At 33.8% G+C, this 21262-nt stretch overlaps 1 protein-coding gene across 11 annotated transcripts in view; it reads left to right on the top strand.

Annotated features, from left to right (window-relative positions):
* FER (FER tyrosine kinase) overlaps positions 1–21262 on the top strand; it is a 438558-nt gene that overhangs the window by 206067 nt on the left and 211229 nt on the right. For 10 of the 11 annotated variants that reach the window (XM_058538168.1, XM_058538214.1, XM_058538222.1 and 7 more), the window contains one exon: positions 12326–12448. In XM_058538168.1, the coding sequence (XP_058394151.1) occupies positions 12326–12448 (123 nt within the window). Of the gene's footprint in view, positions 1–12325; positions 12449–21262 lie in introns of those variants that run through there. The other variant, XM_058538248.1, reaches the window with a different exon arrangement.

Consider the following 21262-nt stretch of genomic DNA (forward strand, 5'->3'; position numbering starts at 1 on the left):
GGCATAGTATTCAGACCTCAACCTGCTAATCATATTTGCCTACTCTTAGACATCCAACCTATTGTTTCTAATAGTGTGTCATTCCTTATTTCTGTGGCAAACTCTCTTATAATTTGTATGAGCCTTTAAGTTATGGTTGTACATAACCTTCCCTATTACAACCTGTGCCCATGTTGACAATATTTATAAATGATATGAGAATTTTAGAAGGAAAGATCATAGATAAAGTATAAACTAACTACAATTTATATAAATGGTTCCTTCTCTTTTCTAAGCTCTAAAAGATACTATTTGTGAAATATGTAATACATTAAATAAGACTGAAATATTTCCCTTATTACCATTTTTAGTTTAAAATGTAACTACAAGAATTCGAATTAGTATTCCTAGAAACAAAAAGAAAGGGTCCACTTGCAAATTATCACTTGTCTTTAATATTTTCAGTTTGTTTTAACTCACTAAAGTGAACAGCGTAATATATTCTAGAAATAAGACATCGTTACAAGTTCACATTTGAAGATTTTATTAGGCTTCCTCTGTCATTGAAATTTTGCAAACATCTCTATTAAATTTAAGAGTGTCTGTATTTCTTTAAATGCTTCAGATCATCTACTACCTAATTTTATTTAGTTCGCCTTTAGTATATAATAATTAGCTCTTCGATCAGTTGAAAATTGGAGTTTAAGGTGATATAGACTATTTGGGGAGTTTTTAATTCTTTTTCATTTTGTATAGGTGAATCTTCCATGAGCTAAAATTATTCCGTTTCCTTCATCATATATCTGTTGCCTGGAAGGGGTCCGTAAATGGGAGTGTTTATTACCAGATGGTTAATGATTGCCTTTATATTCCAATCAAGGAGTTTATAATCCAATGGTAGATTATAAAAGCTGTGCATAAATGAACAGACAGGTGTCTTAAGAGAGGAAGATGTAAAGAAATATGGGATTTTAGAGAATGTAAAAAATATCAAATAGTGGATCAATGAAAACGCATTGGACTTGGAATGAGAAGACTTGGGTTTCAGTCTAAACTCTGCACTTTACAAGCTCTGTGGTTTGGGAAGTAATGAGAGTAATAGCTTATATAGTTACTGTGAGAATCAAATTCGTGAATATATACTTTGTGAGGTGTGAAGTGCTATGCAAATATTAGGCATTTTTACCATTGTTTGATGACTTTGAGAAAAAATACAAATGTACTTTGTATAAGAAATATCAATGTAATTGGAAAATTTAATTTTAAAAATTTCTTTTTGGTTCCTATGAAATTTATTTGTGAAATTTAAATAGTAATGAAAGTGTTGTTTTAGAATTTGTATATTTAGGTTTGAGGTATTCATTGATCACAAATAATGTTATTTTTAGCAACATTGCCTCTGTCAACTAGAGTCGAAGATGACAATTATTTTGAAGCTTTATTTTTGTATGCATATCACATTTACTTTTTAACATGTTATGAAACTCTGCATGCTGTGAACATTATGACTGATCAAGATGGACACAGATACTTTCAATTCTTACATTTTTTATTACTCTAGCAGAGAATATCTGTTGTTTTAGCTAGTTCAAGCAAGAAGAACTGTACTTTTTATTGGACACTAAGTATATATAAGTTCATAAAGTCAGATTTATTAAGTTGTATATTAAGCAGATATATATCTAAGAGTATCTGACTCTCACAGTTCAATTCTAGTGTTATTTACTGACCTCTTCCATAGTTACTAGCCTGTTTATAGTGCTTGATGTAAAACCATATTTAGAGTTTGTACCTAAAGCTATTTATTTTGTGTCATAAATGTTGATAGATTTTCATAGAGATTCAAATAGCTTTGTTCCATTTGATAAGTAAATATGTAACCAAATCCTTGCTTTTGTATATGATAAAACAAAACTACTCCAGAAAGAACCATTTTATGCTATTATTAATAGGAAAGTGTCACTTCATATTTATCTAATTTATTTATCTTACATGCATTTGCTAAACACTCCTTTTTGTACAGTACCATGTTATGCAATGTAAGGAGATGAAACTGAAAAATAGATGGCTTACTTCTTAGTGAGCATAGAATCTAGTATGTAAGACATTAGTAGAATTCATGAACAGGGAAATATTAAAGATGCAGAATTAGGGATGATTGAGTCAAGAAATTTGGATTAACATATGATGATGAATTAAAAATAACAACATAATAAATATTTTAAAATAAAACTTGGGAAAAAATGCTCTACATAATGACATGTCATCATCTTTTATTTCTTCATTCATTCGTTTGGGAAATACTAATTGAGTGAGTACTATGTAAGATCCAGGGATTGGGGCAATAAAACAAAAATAACACAAAAGTAGGGGTTGTGAGTACTTACTTTGTGAATTTGCGTAGGTCAGTGTATTAAATCATCAGCATTCAACAGATATTTATTGGATGTCTATTGTGTACTAAGTTCCGCTTTGAGCTGATGGATTTAGTCTCTATACCAGACAGGTTTACCTGGTTTTGTTGCCACAATCTCTAGGCTCTTTGAACTACCTTTTAAATTCATGCTGCGGGTCTTAAGGAAGACTTAATGAATGTGAATAGAAATCCCAAATGTGTCGACAGTTAATTTAGATTTTGTGGCCTTATCAGTGTACACTTAGAGTTATTTTAACCATTCTACTCCAACGAGTCAAACACTCAAGAGAAGGCAGTAAGTACCGAGAAGTCAAAATGAAACTGTCATCTTCTCCAAGGCATATAATATTAAAACTGGAAAAAGTTGATGACAAAGAAAAAATATTAAGGGCAGCAAAGCAGAAGAAAATAACCTACAAAGGAGCCCCTGTCAGGCTTTCAGCGGATTTCTCAGCAGAAACATTACAGGCCACAAGAGAATGGAATGATATATTCAAAATACTGAAAGACAAAAACTCTCAGCCAAGAATGCTCTATCCAGCGAAACTGTCCTTCAGATACTATGGAGAAATAAAAGCTTTCCCAGATAAACAAAAGCTGAGGGAGTTCCTCACTCCTAGACCTCCCTTACAAGAAATAATGAAGAAAGCCCTCCTACTTTTAACAAAAAGGCAAAGGTTTACAAAGCAATGAACAAGGAGATAAATAAACAAATCAGAAAATTGCAGCTGTCTCTCAGCTGCAAAGTGTTAGTAAACACTTAATTACAACATGAAAGATAAAGGGAAGGAAAGCATCAAAAGTGACTATAAACACTTCAATTTAGTCACAAACTCACAAAACAAAAAAGAACTATTTGTGACAACAATAACTCAGAGGGGAAGAGGGATGGGTTGGAACCTGCTTAGACTAATGGAGATAAGAGGCTATCAGAAAATGGACTATATTATCTATGAGATCTTTTATACAAACCTCATGGTAACCACTAAACAAAAAATAAGAGAAGAGCCAGAAATCATAAATAAAGAGAAAACTGAGAAAACCATCACAGAAAACCAACAAACTGAAATGGCAGTCAGAAATACAAGAGAAAAGAAACAGTGGAAATATAGAACACCAGAAACCAAGAGGTAAAATGTCAGTATAAAGCCCTCATATATCAATAATCACTCTAAATGTAGATGGATTGAATTCTCCAATCAAAAGACAGAGAGTAGCTGGATAAATTAAAAAACAAGACCCAACAATATGCTGCCTCCAGAAAACACCTCTCAGTTCTAAAGACAATCATAGGCTCAGAGTGAAGGGATGGAAGACAATACTCCAAGCAAATAGTAAGCAAAAGAAAGCAGGTGTAGCCATACTAATATCAGATAAAACAGACTTCAAGATAAAAAAGACAATGAGAGACAAAGAGGGTCAGTACATAATGATAAAGGGACATTCCACCAAGAGGAAATAACACTTATGAATATATATGCACCTAACACAGGAGCACCAAAATATGTAAAGCAACTACTAACAGACCTAAAGGGAGAAATTGACAGCAGCACCATAATAGTAGGGGACCTCAACACTCCACTTATATCAATAGGTACATCATCCAGACAGACAGTCAACAAGGAGACAGTGGTCTTAAATGAAACACTAGACCAGATGGACTTAATAGATATATATAGGACATTCCATCCAAAACTAGCAGAATACACATTCTTCTCAAGTGCACGTGGAACATTCTCAAAGACAGACCATATGTGGGGAAACCAGGGAAGCCTCAATAAATTTAAGAAGACTGAAATCATATCAAGCATCTTTTCTGACCACAATGCTGTGAAACTTGAAATCAACTATAAGAAAAAAACTGGGAAAGTGACTAATATGTGGAGATTAAATAACATGCCAATGAACAACCATTGGCTGGAGATAAATGAAAATGAAAACACAACATACCAACTCTTATGGAATGCAGCAAAAGCAGTGCTAAGAGGGAAATTTATAGCAATACTTGCCTATCTCAACAAACAAGAAAAATCTCAAATAAATAATCTTCACCTATACCTAACAGAACTAGAAAAAGAAGAACAAACAAATTCCAAAGTCAGCAAAAGGAAGGAAATAATAAAAATTAGAGCAGAAATAAAAAAAATAGAGACTAAAAAAAACTATAGAAAGGATCAATGAGACTAAAATAGGCTTCTTTGAGAAGATAAACAAAATTGACAAACCCTTAGCCAGACTCACTAAGAAAAGAATAGAGAAGGTGCAATTAAATAAAACTAAAAATGAAAGAAGAGAAATTACAACAGATCCCACAGAAATACAAAGGATTATAAGAGAATACTCTGAAAAATTATATGCCAACAAATTGGATAACCTAGAAGAAATGGATAAATTCTTAGACTCATACAACCTCCCCAAATGAAGTCAAAAAGAAATAGATACTCTGAATAGACCAATCCCAAGTAAAGAGGTTGACACGTAATCAAAAACCTCCCTGAAAACAAAAGTCTAGGACCAGATGGCTTCTCTGGAGAATTCTATGAAACATTCAGAGAAGAGTTAATACCTACCCTTCTCAAAGTATTCCAAAAAATTGAAGAAGTCAGAATGCTTGTTAACTCATTCTATGAGACCAACATTACCCTAATACCAAAACCAGAAAAGGACAACACAGAGAAGGAAAATTATAATCCAGTATCGCTGATGAACATAGATGCAAAAATCCTCAACAAAATATTGGGAAACCGAATATAGCAGTACATTAAACAGATCATTCACCATGATCAAGTGGGATTTATACCAGGGATGCAAGGGTGGTTCAACATCTGCAAATCAATCAATGAGATACCTCATGTTAACAAAATGAGGAAAAAAATCACATGATCATCTCAGTAGATGCAGAGGAAGCATTTGACAAGATCCCACCTCCATTTATGATAAAAACACTAAAACAAATGGGCACAGAAGGAAAGTACCTGAGCATAATAAAGGCCATAAGGACAAGCTCATAGCCAACATCATACTTCACAGTGAAAAACTGAAAGCAATGCCTCTGAGGAGAGGAGAAAGACAAAGGTGCCCATTCTTGCCACTCCTATTCAACATAGTTCTGGAGGTTTTGACCAGAGCAATTAGGCAAGAAAAAGAAATAAAAGGTATCCAAATTGGAAAGGAAGAAGGAAAACTCTCGCTGTTTGCAGATGATATGATTCTATGTATAGAAACCCCTAAGGAATCTACCAGAAAACTGTTAGAAATAATCAACAACTACGGGAAAGTTGCAGGTACAAAATCAACTCACAAAAATCAATTGCATTTCTTTACACTAATAACAAACTAGCAAAAATAGAAGTCAGGAATACAAACCGATTTACAGTTGCAACAAAAGGAATAAAATATCTAGGAATAAATTTAATCAAGGAGGTGAAAGACCTGTACACTGAAAACTATAAGATGTTATTGAAAGAAAGTGAAGAAGACAAAGAAATGAAAGACATTCCATGCTCATGGAATGGAAGAATAAATGTAGTTAAATTGTCCATATTATCTATAGCAATCTACAGATTCAGTGCAATCCCAATCAGAATGCCAATGACCTTCTTCATGGAAATAGAACAAACAATCCTAAATTTTGTATGGAACAACAAAAGATCCTGAATAGCCCAAGAAATCCCCAGAAAAAAGAACCAAGTTGGAGGCATCACAATCCCTGACTGCAAGATATATTACAAAGCTATAGTAATCAAAACATCATGGTACTGGTACAAAAACAGACACACAGATCAGTGGAACAGAATTGAAAGCCCAGAAACAAAACCACACATCTATGGACAGCTTATCTTCAACAAAGGAGCCAAGAACATACAATGGAGAAAGGAAAGTCTCTTCAATAAGTGATGCTGGGAAATATGGACAGGCACATGAAAAGAATGAAAGTAAACCGTTATTTTACATCATACAAAAAAATTAAAATGGATTAAAGGCTTGCACGTAAGACTTGAAACCATAAAATTCCTAGGAGAAAATATAGGCAGTACACTCTTTGACATCAGTCTTAGCAGCATCTTTTTGAATACCATGTCTACTCATGCAAGAGAAACAGAAGAAAAAAAACAAATGGGACTACATCAGACTAAAAAGCTTCTGCAAGGCAAATGAAACCATGAACAAAACGAAAAGACAACCCACCAACTAGGTGAAAATATTTGTAAATCGTATATCCGACACGGGCTTAATTTCCAAAACTATATATGTAGAACTCATACAACTCAACAACAAAAAAGCAAACAATCCAATTAAAAGATGGGCAGAGGATATGAGCAGGCATTTTTCCGAAGAAGATGTACAGATGGCCTTCAGGCACATGAAAACATGTTCAACATCACTAATTATTAGGGAAATGCAAATCAAAACTACAATGAGATATCACCTTACACCTGTCAGAATTGCTATAATTAACGAGACAAAAATTAACACATATTGGAGAGGATGTGGAGAAAAGAGAACCCTCATACATTGCTGGTGGGAATGCAAATTGGTGCAGCCACTATGGAAAACAGTATGGAGATTTCTCAAAAATTAAAAATAGAAATACCACACAATCCAGCTATCCCGCTACTGAGTATTTATCCAAAGAACAATACAAAGAGATTTATTCACTCCTATGTTTGTTGTGGCATTATTCATCATAGCTAAGATTTGGAAGCAACCCAAGTGCCCTGCTGCAGATGAATGGATAAAGAAGGTGTGGTGTGTATATATACACAATAGAATACTACTCAGCCATAAAAAAAGACAAAATAGTCCCATTTACAACAACATGGATGGACCTTGAGGGTGTTATGTTAAGCAAAATAAACCAGACAGTGACAAATACTGTATGATTTCACTCATGTTTGGAAAATAAACACAGGGATAAACAGAAGAGAGTAGTACTTACTAGAGGGGAAGATGGTGGGGCAAAAGGAGTAAAGGGGCACATATGTATAGTGACGGATAAAAACTAGACTGTTGGTGTTGTGCATGATGTAGTCTATCCAGAAACTGATATGTAATAATGTACACCTGAAATTACAGAGTTATAAACCAATGTGACCTCAATAAAATAATTAAAAAAAAATGAAACCATCATAAAATATCATTTTCTGTGCCCCTGACACACAATTCAGATTTAGGAAATTTCCTTCTTAACACTAACACAAAGCCATTCCAAAACCTTAATATTAATTTCTAGGAAATTCTAATTGAGTGAGTACTTTTAAGGCCCAGAGATGTAATTGTGGAGCCTTCAGTTAAATGGGGAGGCTAACAGTCATTCTTATATCACACACACTATGTATAATTATAAACTTCAGTGAGTGCTGTAAAGATACACAGTGCTGTGAAAGCTTTTAACTGGGAAACTTAAGGAAGTTAAGTTTGAGACAACATCTGAAGAATGAATAAAAGTCAACTAGGAAAAGCCATACCAAAACGTTGTTAATGTTATTCTCCAAACTCCCCAACAATCCTTCCTGTGTACTGGTTTGATTAGTTATTTATAACTATTCGGTGTGCTATTTTTATTTGAGAAAGCTAAAATTTGTGTTTTATATTTTCATTTTTAGGAATTTTACCAAAAAAAGGAGTATTTTAGCCTTTTGTGTTTATTCAGCTTGTTAATCTTGTCCTCTTCCAGAATGATTTTTCCTTCTTTCATTTTTCTTCTTAAGCCTGCCTATCCTCAATGTTTTTTTTTAGGAGATCAACTCAGACATATTATTTCAAATTATACATTCATTGAATCCTCCTCTTATTTTTGTGTGCTTATTCAGTTCTGTCTTCTTTGCATAATAACAGTCCTCTCGAAATATGTATAGCAACAAAATCTGATTGTGTTTTTCATCTGTATGCATGATTGATTCTTAAGTAGCACAGTGATAACTCAGGAAGAAATTCAAGATGTAGTAAATGATTTTTGTTTTTTTTTTTGTGAGGAAGATCAGTCCTGAGCTAACATCTGATGCCTATCCTACTCTTTTTGCCGAGGAAGGTTGGCCCTGGGCTAACATCTGTGCCCATCTTCCTCTACTTTATATGGGACGCAGCCACAGCATGGCTTAGCAAGTGGTGCGTCAGTGCGTGCCTGGGATCTGAACCTGCAAATCCTGGGCCGCCAAAGCGGAGCGCTGACGCTTAACTGCTGCGCCACCGGGCCGTTCCTAGTAAATGTTTTAAAAACAAAAGTAATACATGCTCTTGGTAAAAATTCAGAAGTATGTGTCATGGAATGCATGTTTCACAATAACACCCCCTTATGGGTTTAGTGTGTATTCTTTGAAATTTTTAAAATATATCCTAATTATATGTATGTATATAGTTTTTATTTTATAGAAATTGTCATACATTTTTATTCATACTTCTTATATTTTTAATGACATATTACATGATGTTTAAATTGTAAAACAAATGACAATCAACAAAATGATCTTTGTAGAAATTTGTGGAAATTTATTCTGTACTGTTATTTTTTATTACTTCTTTTGGAATTCACATAAGTCATCATTAGTAGCAACCTTAGCTCCAAAGAGAAGTCTCTTATTTAAAAGTTAGTCTGGATTCTCTCCCTTAAGAAAAACTTAAAAAAGAATCCATCTATGTGTGAACCTAACCTCAGGTCATCTGAGCTGTAAAAAATTTAACAGATCTGTACAAGGTCAAATGTAATATTCAGAATTTTGAGTGTATCAAGAAACAAGTCCTCAACAATTTTAGTGAATGTACTATTCTTGCACTTTTAGTTGCCTAGATGAACTTTATAAGCATACAGTCTTAGCCTCATTTTTAGACTCATTATTTTTTCTTCATCTTTAAGAAAGTGCATTAATTGGTTATGCACTGTGTCAGGACTCAGAACTTCATTGAGGTCAGAGCAATTGCTTTAAAAAAATAAGTGTTAGGAGCAGTTTCTTATTTCAGCCCATGAAGGAAGTACTGCTGCTTGTATCACTTACTGTAGTAGTCTGTCATGATTACTATGTCAATGGCAGAAAACTGCCTTTAAATTAAAAACTAGATATGCTCTTAAATTAAGAAGGGGAAACTTAAGTTTCCATTATTTTATTTACTGTTTCTCTAGTTATAAGAGATATGTTACGATTTTATATAAGACATTATTACACTAGTGGCTGGTTGGAAATTTTATTCTGTGTGAACTTCATCTCATTATTTACTTTTTATTAAACATTTTACTTCAGTATCTTGAGTTGGCATGAGTGTGTGAACTTTCCAGTATTCATTTCTAAGTTATGTTGTCTTGTCACTTTAACTTTACAGTAATTTTATATGCATTGCATTTCATTCATTCAGACATGTTTACTTATCCAGGCAGTATGTGCCAGGCACTGTTCTAGACCATGGGGATACTGTGGTGAACAAAACAAATGTAAAAATTTATCACCTCATGAGCTTACATTCTAGAGGTGATAGACAATAAACCAGATAAATAAGTAAAATATTTATGGTGTTAGATAGTGATAAGTTCTAAGGAAAAAAATTCAATAAGGAAAAGGAGGTAAGAGATTTAGTTGGGGTGGAAAAATGGATATTCACTATTGTGTAAGGTGACCAGAGTAGACTTCACTGAAAAAGAGAAATATGATGAAAGACTGGAAGGAAGTAAGGAAGCCATTATGCATAGGGCCATCAGAGGAAGTATTTTAAGCAGCAAATGTAAACACCCTGGGGAAGGAATGTATATTATGCATTTATAAAACAAGAAGGAAATGAGTGTGACTGGAGGGGAGTGAAGGGGGGTAGTGGTAAGAGATGAGGTAAGAGAGTGATAAAGGCAAATTATATAGAGTCTTATAGACTATGGTAAAGACTTGGGCTTTTATTCTGAGGGAGGTAAGAATTTTAAGCAAAGTTATGCGATGATCTGTTATAACAGGATCTCCTGGCTGCTATGTTAACAGTAGACTCAGGGACACAAAGGGAGAAACAGTATATATATATTTTAACTTTATTGAGGAATAATTGACAAATATAATTGTATATATTTAAAGTGTACAACATGATGATTTGATGTACATTGTAGAATGATTACCAAGATCAAGATAATTAACACATCCATCACGTCACATAGTTAACTCTTTTTTTCTTTTTTTTTGTGGTGAGAATGCTTAAGATCTGCTGTCAGCAACTTTCAAGTATACAATACTATATATTTGGTTGAAATATTATTGTTATTATCATTGTAGTTATTACAAGTTATGCATTATACCCTTTTATATTTCTTCATTTCTTAATCAACTTAAGAATGCCTTCTAGGATATTTAGTTATTTACAGATAATCATTATTCCTTGAGAAAATGTAATTTATACTAAGTGTTCTCTAAAAATGTTTCTTTTTGTATATCTAGATTCGGAGTCATTTTTGTAATCCAAGTTTTATTATTTGTATGGCAACTTAATAATTGAGTGTGCACCATGTACCATATACTGGGCAGTGGTTTGCGTGTTAAGACTTAGTCAAGCTTCACACTTATTCTGTGAGGAGGTCCAAATATTATTTCTATATTGCCAATGAATAAACTGAGACACTGAGACAACTTGCATTGTACACCTAGTAATATATTAATGTCTTCAGTGTGAAATTTCCTTAAGCATCATTGCTAATATAGCAGGTCTGGCTGCTATGTACAAAAATTCTTGAGGCAATTTATTAACAACTGCTCTGAATTGACTCTAACACAAACTGCCTTGAGTTAGATTATATTCTATAGTTAAATGTTAAAGTAAGCTAATTCTTCTTTGTTCCTCGCTTGATGAAACCAATATTTATTTAGAAAGTTGCATATAAATTAAATTCTGGCAAATTGAATCTTATTTTATACTATGGAAAAAGAGCTTTGATTTTTGTATCCTTTAACTGGGAAAATAATCTTCTAGTAATGTAAATAATATCCAAATTTAGAGAGTTTTAGAAGTTCTTATTTCTTAGGAGTTTTCTTCAAGTGGAGCACACTCATATCTATATTTGTATATATCACCTGTGTATGTCAGGTGAGCTCTTTGTGAACAGATGGAACCTTTTATTACATTACACTACATTGTAATGCATCTTGCATTGAAAAGTAAGGCCAATAAGATATTTTTTTCTTTACTAAACTTATTGCTGTCAATTCATCCGTGTCTTAACTGACCTGCATGCCTATTTGAAATATGAAGACAGAGGAAATGGGTTTTGGCAGAGTCTGGGAAAATGTTAGTTACCTGACCTTATGAAATCAGAAAGTACTGAGTTGAGCATGCTGATATCTGTAGTTTTGTCACTGGTTCATTTTATTTCTTTATCAAAGGTGTGTAAATGACTGTGTTTTTGGAGAAAGAGTAATACATGAATAACCCTAGTATAGAAAAACCAATTAATTACTATATTGATAAACAGGAAATAAATGATCATCAGAGAGATTCTTAAAATATTTATTATTATATTGGATATACTTCCTCGAATTTTGACATTATTTTGATCTTGAAAGTATTATCAAATGGAACATATATGTAAACATATTCCTTGTTCTTAACTCAAGTGTATCCCATGCTTTGTTTCCTTTGGTTATCATTTTAGCAAAATGCGTTCCAGATCTGTTTGTTAGTTTTTCTTTCTCTTCCTTTCTTTTTTCTTCTTTTCTAACCATTTTTAATTATGTTTAATCGTTATGGAAGTTAATTTATTGATAGAAAGATAATTTTTTTTAGCACATTGAAGTTTTATTTATCTATTTTTACCATCTTAACCATTTTGAGGTGTATAGTTCAGTACTGTTAAGTATATTCACATTGTTGTGCAACGATAATTTTTCTTAAATGAAACTTGATTTATTGATGAATGTAGTCCTGCTGAAGCAATGTTTTCATATTTATTCTACATTATTGTTCTTTCTCCAGAATATGTATCGATTTGAAGGCACTGGGTTTTCAAACATCCCTCAACTTATAGATCATCACTATACAACAAAACAGGTCATCACTAAGAAATCAGGTGTAGTTCTGCTGAATCCTATTCCTAAGGTAGGTGCATATATATGCTTTTTTCTTAAAGAATGTTTTGTGAGTTAACATTTCCCACAGTATATAAAGTTCTTAGATTATTTATAGAAGTTTGGTAACAAAAGGGCTTTGTGATAACCACTGCATAAATATAGTTGAAGCATGGAATTTCCTTGGTTTTATTAAGATGAGGTGCCTTTTTATTCATTGTTTGCTAGGTTACAAATGGCATGGGTTATTTTTTCTTTCCCAGTCTTTCTTGAAAGACTTGAGGTTTTTGTTCATTTTATAAGGTTCAGACTTTGAAAGGTTCAGTTTATAAAAGATTCTAAGATGTAGAATTCAAAGAAAATGTCTAGCAATAATGAGTAAATTAGAATTTTAATTTTGAGTGTTACGTTTACAATATATTATAAGACATTGGAACTTTTGAAAACTATACTACTCTTCTCAAAAGCAGTAAATCATAACTTCCCAATGTGGAGTCAGGTAGCTGGGTGAGAGATTGTTCTAGGTCATTTTTACTTCTGAGATCTATCATAGAACACATTACCTTCAGTGCTTCAAGAGATTTGTGAGGTAAGGAATGGGTATGAGGAAGTTTTGTGTTTTTAAAGTAAAACGTGGGGCCTGGACCAAAGTGGAACAATGGAGCTGGCTTAGCTTCTGATCACTTTCAGTGTTTCAGGAATTGGGTTGAGATCGGCAAGAGTTCTTTCCTTTGTGGGCCATCTACTATGAAGAACAGTGTAGAAATAGGAGTCATGAAGCCTGGGAGGTTAATATTTGCTGATTTTATTTTTATATATCTAGGGATGACTTTTAATATGAAGCACTGTTGTTTCCAAGAATGCTAGTATATAATCCTGATTCATCTAAGGAAATTAAAAAAAATTGTTATATTTTCCTCTGTTAGTTTAGATCATAATGTCTATGTTTGTGTATTTAGTCTTTACTGAGGAGCTCAGCTTTAGCATTTTTTCCCACAACGGATTTAGACAGTCAGTTGCTAAACACTAATTCTATGGCTGAGAATTGGCCTTCTTGCACAATTTTCTAGAATTGTGAGATTGAGTGGTTCTTTGTTAGTATTTTTCCATTTGCTTTTTTGTTTTTTTCCAATTTTAATTGTATAAAACCCTATAAAAATTGTCCTTTAGTCTGGAACAGGTTGTCACATTTTTTCTCTAGTAAAAAAAAAAAGTCTATCAATGTATCCTCTTCTATCAATGAATAACAGCTATTGTCTTGCAGAATTCTAACAGCTCTTTTCTTTAGTTAAGGTGATCTTTTCTCATGACTTCATTTACTATTTATATATCAGTGACTTGCAAATTTGTATTTCTAACTCAGGTTTATATCTTGCTCCAAACTCAGATTTTTCTACTTTTCACCTAAAACTGAGTTTATCACCTTTAACTCCAAAACTTGTTCTTCTTTTTTTAGTGAATGGTACCACTAAATACTCAGCTGCTCAAACCATAAACCTAGGGGTCATCTTTGGCATCTTTTCTTTACCACTGCCCTCCTTTAAGTGACAGGAGTTTTGTATACTTAATTGTACGTGTGAAAGTGTGAACTTCAATTCCAGTATGTCTCAGTATGACATAAAATTCAGTTCGGTGAAGATACTGTTTACCTGTGTTAGGTTACCAACTGGATTTTCAGATATTGATATCCCATTTCACAAGCCAACCAAATATTTGTATTGTCTACTTGCTTAGCCAGGTCTAAATTGAGAGACCAAAGCCATAAAAGAGGCACATAAAAATGCAGATCTGGGCTTGAGTAGGAGTATATAATTTCAAATAAATTTATAAATATATAAATATTTATATAAAATTTTCCATGAAACGAGACTACATAAATGGAGGAGATTCTCTGGACTGTTACATGGCCAATTATTCTCTTTTTCCCAAACTCCCCAGCGCTGGCTATGGGGCTGATTATCTCATCATCTTATAGCACTAGCTATGAAAATAACTGTAAACTGAAAGCTATAGAAGATTAAGAGGCTATATATGATTGTTTTATGAAGTATAAATTTAAAGTTTATCTAGCTGACTATTAACCTGATCTAAAGTACTGATATTTGAAGTATGCAAATCATTATCTTAGTTTGTTATAAATGTTGCTATGCACTTGATTTAAAGAATTATATTACTCTTTTAAAAGAAAATCACAAAGCAGAGGTTATGAAAGTTAGACAGTTTTCAATTATGAGTGGAGAACAAGTTGGTATGGATTTTGTTATGGTGGTATTATCTGTTATGTATCTTCCTTTGAGAAGTTATTTGTACTCTTATAACTGAAATCTATTTCTTGATTTAATTTGTGTAAGAAGTTAATGTCTTTGACCATATAATATGCTGTAAAATGTCTAATTTCCATCTTGCCAGGCTTCATTTTTAGCCTACATAAAGAATGCTATTTTGGTCTCAATATAATTTCTGTTTATAGCATCTTACTTCTCTCTTTCCATTTATTTCTCTCTTACCCATGGGAATATATCATCATAATGCCTAACTGGAGGACACAGTGGCCAAAGTAGTCTCTTTCTTATCTTCAGAGGTAGAGGAAACTCGACAATCTAGAGTTAGAGAAATTATTTAACTTTCTCATGATAATAAAGCTAGTGGGTGGCTGAGCCACTCATCCCTCAGCCTCCACTGCCTGATTTCTCCTCCACTGTCTCCCAAGGCCTGTGTAAAGATATGGAAGATGAAAAGCATTGTTGTAAACGGGGTTATTGATCACCAGTTGTCATCACCCTTATGTTAGCAAACATATTGCATATGCACAGGGCCTGTTCTTTACTTAATTTAGCTTCTGTTCAAATGTCGCTTCATTAGACATTCCTTTTCTGATTACCATAAATAACACCTCACCCCCTTATGTTTCCCTCTTCCCCTTCTTCATGTCTGTTACAGTTGTGTTTACCTAAAATATGTTATATGATGTATTTTTAATTGTCTCCCCCAAGTTAAATGTAAGCTCTGTAAGGGCCAGAATTACGTTTAATAATTCATGCAGCTGTATCCCCAGTACCTAGAACAGTTCTGGCCCATAGTAGGTATGTAGTAAATATTTGTTGAAGAATTGAATTCACTGAGCAATTGCTAGGAGCCAGGTACTTGCTGAGTTTGTTGTATGTATTATCTCATTTAACCCTTATATATTCCTATGAAGTATTATTGTTAACCCCATACAATATTACTCTTTTTATTAACCCCACACAATATTATGAATGAGGAGCTGAAGCTTAAAATGGTAAATGACTTGCACAAGATAACTGATAAGAGGTGGAGCTGGGATTTAAGCCCATGTTCTTAGCCACTCTCGGTCTAGATTGTAGAGTCTAGACTTGAGAGACTAGAATAAACTGTTTATTTTAAGGTACGTGGATGTGAGTTTAAGGGAAAGGAAGTATTTTGATTCTGTAAAACGTTAAATTGAAAAAGAATTTAACATACCAACAACTATACTAAAAGTCTCTATAAAAGGAAAATCGTTTAACTAATATTGGGTGGGCAGAACTTGGGATTTGAGGTAAAATATAAGGTTTGGTAAAATACAGGTAAGAAAGACATCTAGTTCAACTGCAATGTTTAAATGTTGCCTTGAAAGTTTATTTGCCATATTGGTTTAATATTTCTTCAAATTTAGCTGTTTTTCAAAAGGAAATTTCTTTCTGAATGAAAATTAAAATTCATGATTAAATTCAGGTGAGTTAAGCAGCAAGCCATTAAGTTGAAACTTAGACAAATGACTTACCTGCCAGCTTAAATCAAGGAACTTACTTTTTATCAGAATTTGGGATGGGATGCCAGAATGTTAGAGGCATATTTGTGAGAGCAAAGTCAGTCTCTCTGTGACTGAAACTACTAACTTGTCATGAGGAGACAGGTCATGCAACATCACTTATGATTGGACACATGCAACAAAGAACAGTTCATAAGAGAGGAAAGCTGTACTTTTAATTAGGCACTCTCTTCTTTTTTTAAGTTTCAGATCCCTTAAAGACTGTTTTACCTTATACTTAGAATAGCTTGCTTCTTCCAATATTACTGTTTAATGATTTTCCTTTTTATAGAGGCTTATGATATAGTTTTTGATATGCTGAAGTTTTTTTCAATTTAACATTTTATGGAATTAAAGAGACTTCCTTTTCCTCAAATGCACCTCCATGTTCCTTAATTCCTTAATTATTTAATTAGATTATTAAATAGCTTAAAATTTTAATAAAGAGAAGATTGGAAAATATATGTGACTCAGTATTTATTTGTTTAGCGAGTATTTATTTGTTTAGCGAGTATTTATTTAGCACTCACTCTGTGCTGGACAGTGTTCTCTATTATGTCAGAGTGCACTAAATGCTATGAAAATGAAGCCAGATTAAGGAGATGATGACCTGAAGGTGATGATGAGGGCAGGGTTTAGGTGGTGGTTGTGTGTGTGTGTGTGTGTGTGTGTGTGTGTGTGTAGAGGAGAGCTGCTTTTTTAAACATTGTGATCAAAAGAGGCCTCTTAATGAATTTTGAGAAATGCGAACCAAACCAAGGAGTTATCTGTATGGTTATAGGAGGGGGTAATTGTAAAATTATTTGACAGTTAGTACAGCATGAATACTAAACTATGAGAACAGATGTCAATTCTAAACTGATAGAGCCATAGTGGTGTTTACTGGCTGAATATCCTCCCTGAGTGTCTGGGGAAAGAGTGTTCCTTGGTATAACTGAAGAAGTGCAGAGGCTAGTGTGGCAGAAGCAAAGTGATCAAAGGGGAGAATGATGGGAGGTGAGCACAGATTTGGATTAATTTAATAACTAATATATATTGTCTTAAAAGGTCAATTGTTTATTATATAATTTAAGAAATTCACTTTGAGTAGAAACTCAGTATAAAATTTTACAAGTTTTCATAGTGGGTCTCTTAAAAACAAAAGATTTATGTTTATTTATTTAATTTTATTACTTTTATTGCTGTAACATTGGTTTATAACATATAAATTTTGGGTGTACATCATTGTATTTTGATTTCTGTGTAGATTACATCATGTTCACCACCCAAAGACTAATTACAGTCCATCACCATACACGTGTACCTAATCACCCCTTTTCCTCCCTCCCTCCCCCTTTTGCTCTGGTAACCACCAATCCAATCTCTGTTTCTATGTGTTTGTTTCTTGTTGTTTTTATCTTCTATTTGTGAGTGAGATCATATGGTATTTGACTTTCTCCCTCTGACTAAATTTGACGTAGCGTAATACCCTCAAGTTCCATCCATATTGTTGCAAATGGCCAGATTTCATCCTTTTTTTATTCCATTGTATATATATATACCACATCTTCTGTATCCATCTCTCGCTTGTTGGGCACCTAGGTTGAGTCCAAGTCTTGGCTATCTTGACTAATGCTGCAGTGAACAAAGGGGTGCATATATCTTTACGCATTTGTGTTTAATAGTGCTAGTGAATTTCAAGGGAATATTTTCATAGTAATATGGCCATCAATATGGCCATCCAAATAAGGTAGAGTAAAACCCATGTTTTTAATTTCTAGGAACTTTTTTTCCATTGTTTTTTTCTTGTTTTCCCATAACACCAAGCAATTAATTCAGTTCTGACACTGCTTGGAGACAGAGTCAGATCCCACAGGCTAGCGGCTTAGTCCTACAAGACCCACCTCCCTTCCTCAACTTCAGAAGCGAATAGCAAGTCTAGGTTGTCACTGGTGCTTCTGACCTACGGGCTAGAGACTGGAGATTCCAAAGTCCTCCTCTGTCTGTTTGATTAATTTGCTAGAGCGGATCACAAAACTCAGAGGAACATTTTACTTACTAGATCACCAGTTTCTTATAAAAGAATATAATTCAGGAACAGCCAGATAGAAGAGATGCATAGGGCCAGGTATGTGGAAAGGGATGCAATGCTTTCATGCTCTCTGAGCACACGCTCTCTCTGAATCTCCATGCCTTCACCAACCTGGAAGCTCTCAGAATGCCCTCCTTTTGGGTTTTATGGAAGTTTCATTTCTTATGCATGATTGATTAACTCATTGACCATTGGTGATTGAGCTCAATCTCCAGCCCTCCACCTGCCTTCCCGGAGGTCAGGGGTGGGACTGAAAGCTCCAACCCTCTAATCACAAGACTGGTTCCCCTGGCAGCCAGCCCCCTCCTTAGGTTAGCTTGGGGCTTTCCAGAAGTCACCTCGTTAACATAACAAAAGACATCTTTACTTCTCAGCACTTAGGAGTTTCCAAGGGTTTTAATAGTTCTGTTCCAGAAATGGGGACAAAGACCAAATATAATTTCTTACTATAAATGAGAATATCACCCTCGGTAGTATTATATTGGGAGGCATCTAGCTAGCTGTGCTTTTGTAGTTAATCCTCTTATGCTGTCATTGGTATGGGAATTTTAAAAGGTGCTGTGTGCTTAAAATTTGAAGCTAGATAAGAGTGATCTTTTTTTAGCTCTTGAAAATGAGGTAATGATATATCATGTCAAATTAGATTTCCAGTTACAGAAACCCACAGTTGAGGAAAAAAGTTCTGATCTAGAATACTCGCTGTTAAGATTTCTATTTAATTAATTGCTTCCATTGGATCAATTATTAGGTCTATTGAGAGTGGAAGAGCACAAAAAAAATTGCACAATGTTCTCCTTAGAAAATTCATCAAGAATATATAAATCTCCATGTGAACCTCTGATTTGAGCAAAGAGAATTCAATTTTAAATGCCAGTGCCAGTGCCACCACTACCAACCACGTGATCTGGGGCAAGTCAGCCTCCTGTAGTCATCTTTGGTTTGCAATCACCCCACGTGATTGCTGTAAAGATCATGTGAGAAAATCTCTGTGGATATATGTTTGAAACTATAAAATACTATATACTTTCTTGTTTAAAAAGTTTTTTACAAGACAGATTAATCAGAACAGAAGGCAAATTTGGAAGATTTTAAATTGTGAAGTTAGAAAAATAGCATAGTCTGTTGATAACACTCTACTTCTATTATTTTGTTAAATCTTTTCAACAACTGTGAATTGAGTATTAGTTTTATCCCCATTGTTAGGTGTGGAAACTCAGAGATTATAATTTACTCTAAATCACATTTCTTGTAAATTTCAGAGTTGTGACCTGAAACTGATTCTATTCTAGTCTACATTTTTTTACTACGACCCTAGCTAGTGTAAATTATAATCTATAGTCCCAGTAATGTCAGTAGTTCAATAACAATTTTTTTCTGTACTCTAATATTCTAGCACTAGGATGTAACAGTGAACTTGGCAGTAATGGTCCCATCCCTTATGAAACTTAATCTAGCAGGAACTATAAAGCATGTTGTGCTAAAGGAAATACCAAGGAATATTTTAATATTTAGTCTTCATTTAGTAAAGTCTGGGAAGTCAAATTAAACTTGGATTTTAGGCTTGATCCGTGTAATAAAATGAAAGAACCCTGCCATAGCACATATAACACATAGACTGACTTTCAGTTTTTTATCTCAAACTTTATCAGCAGATGTTTTGAAGAGGAGCAATATTAGACTCAAAAAATTAATAGACCTTGGAGACCACAAATGTTCCTTAAGTGATCTCTCAAGAATATTTCATCATAAAACTACCTCAAACTTTCTTAAATATCATGACATTTTTAGTCTGAGGAGACAAGTTTTCCGGTAATGAGTTCCGTATGTTTCTTATCTATCCTGTAAATACTTGAGGAATGATGAGAATAGGCAGATGAGGCCCAAGTGGTTAAAAGTCATTGGAATTTTTAAATGCAGGTTGAAGGGCAGGGTTTGGTATTTATAGCACAAATATTGCCTGAAGTGTGTCATTTCATCATTTTAGAATATTTATGAAATATTCTATATGCATGGACTTGGGGAAGCATGTAGAAATGTATGAGAAAATGTATGAAAGGATTTCTGGTATGTACGTTGTTGCATAACATCTTTTTTCCCTGTTTTCTCTTGGAAACCATAGAACAATAACAGTGAGAACAATAATAATAAAAATAAAAAGTCCGGGGGCCAGCCTGGTGGCATAGTGGTTAAGTTTGCGCTCTCCGCTTCTGTGAACCTGGGTTCGAAGGTTCGGATCCCGTGTGTGGACCGACGCACCACTCCTCAAGCCCTGCTTTGTCAGCGTCCCATATACAAAATAGAGGAAGATGGGCGTGGAAGTTAGCTCATAGCTAATCTTCTTCAGCAAAAAGAGGAAGATTGACAGAGGTTAGTTCAGGGCCAGTCTTCCTCACAAAAAAATAAAAATAAAAAATCCATACACTGCATTTTTTATGAAACTAAGAGCCATATATAATCCACAGACTTTAAAGTACATGTTAAGGTAGCCAAAAGCACCTCAGATTAGGCAGAAGTTGTATAGCACAAAGTTAAGAAAAGACACGATCAAAGAATCAAGTTGCAGCAGATCTTACCAAGCCCCAGCAAAACTACCTATTGAAAGTGAGGAATTCACCCTAAAGTTCTAAGGCTATATTTCTTGCTTGCATCAATGGATATGGGAAATGAGTGGGGAGAGTAAAAATTTACATATAACTTAAGTGATACAGCCAAAGCTACACTTGGAGGAAAATTCAGAGCCTTAAATACTTATATCAACAGAACAAAAAGAATGAAATAAATGAGTTAAGCATCAAAATCAAAAAATTAGGAAAAAACAAACCCAAAATTAAATAAAAGGAAAGCAGAAGAAAGAAATTATTAAAGAAAAAGCATAAAGGAATGAATTAGAAAAAGGGAAAACAAAATATAGATAATAACTACTTTTAAAAAGATCAAGACATAATTAAAATACTTGCTAATCT

Source organism: Diceros bicornis, chromosome 1 (genome assembly GCF_020826845.1).
Source record: "Diceros bicornis minor isolate mBicDic1 chromosome 1, mDicBic1.mat.cur, whole genome shotgun sequence".
Classification (NCBI taxonomy): Eukaryota; Metazoa; Chordata; class Mammalia; order Perissodactyla; family Rhinocerotidae; genus Diceros; species Diceros bicornis.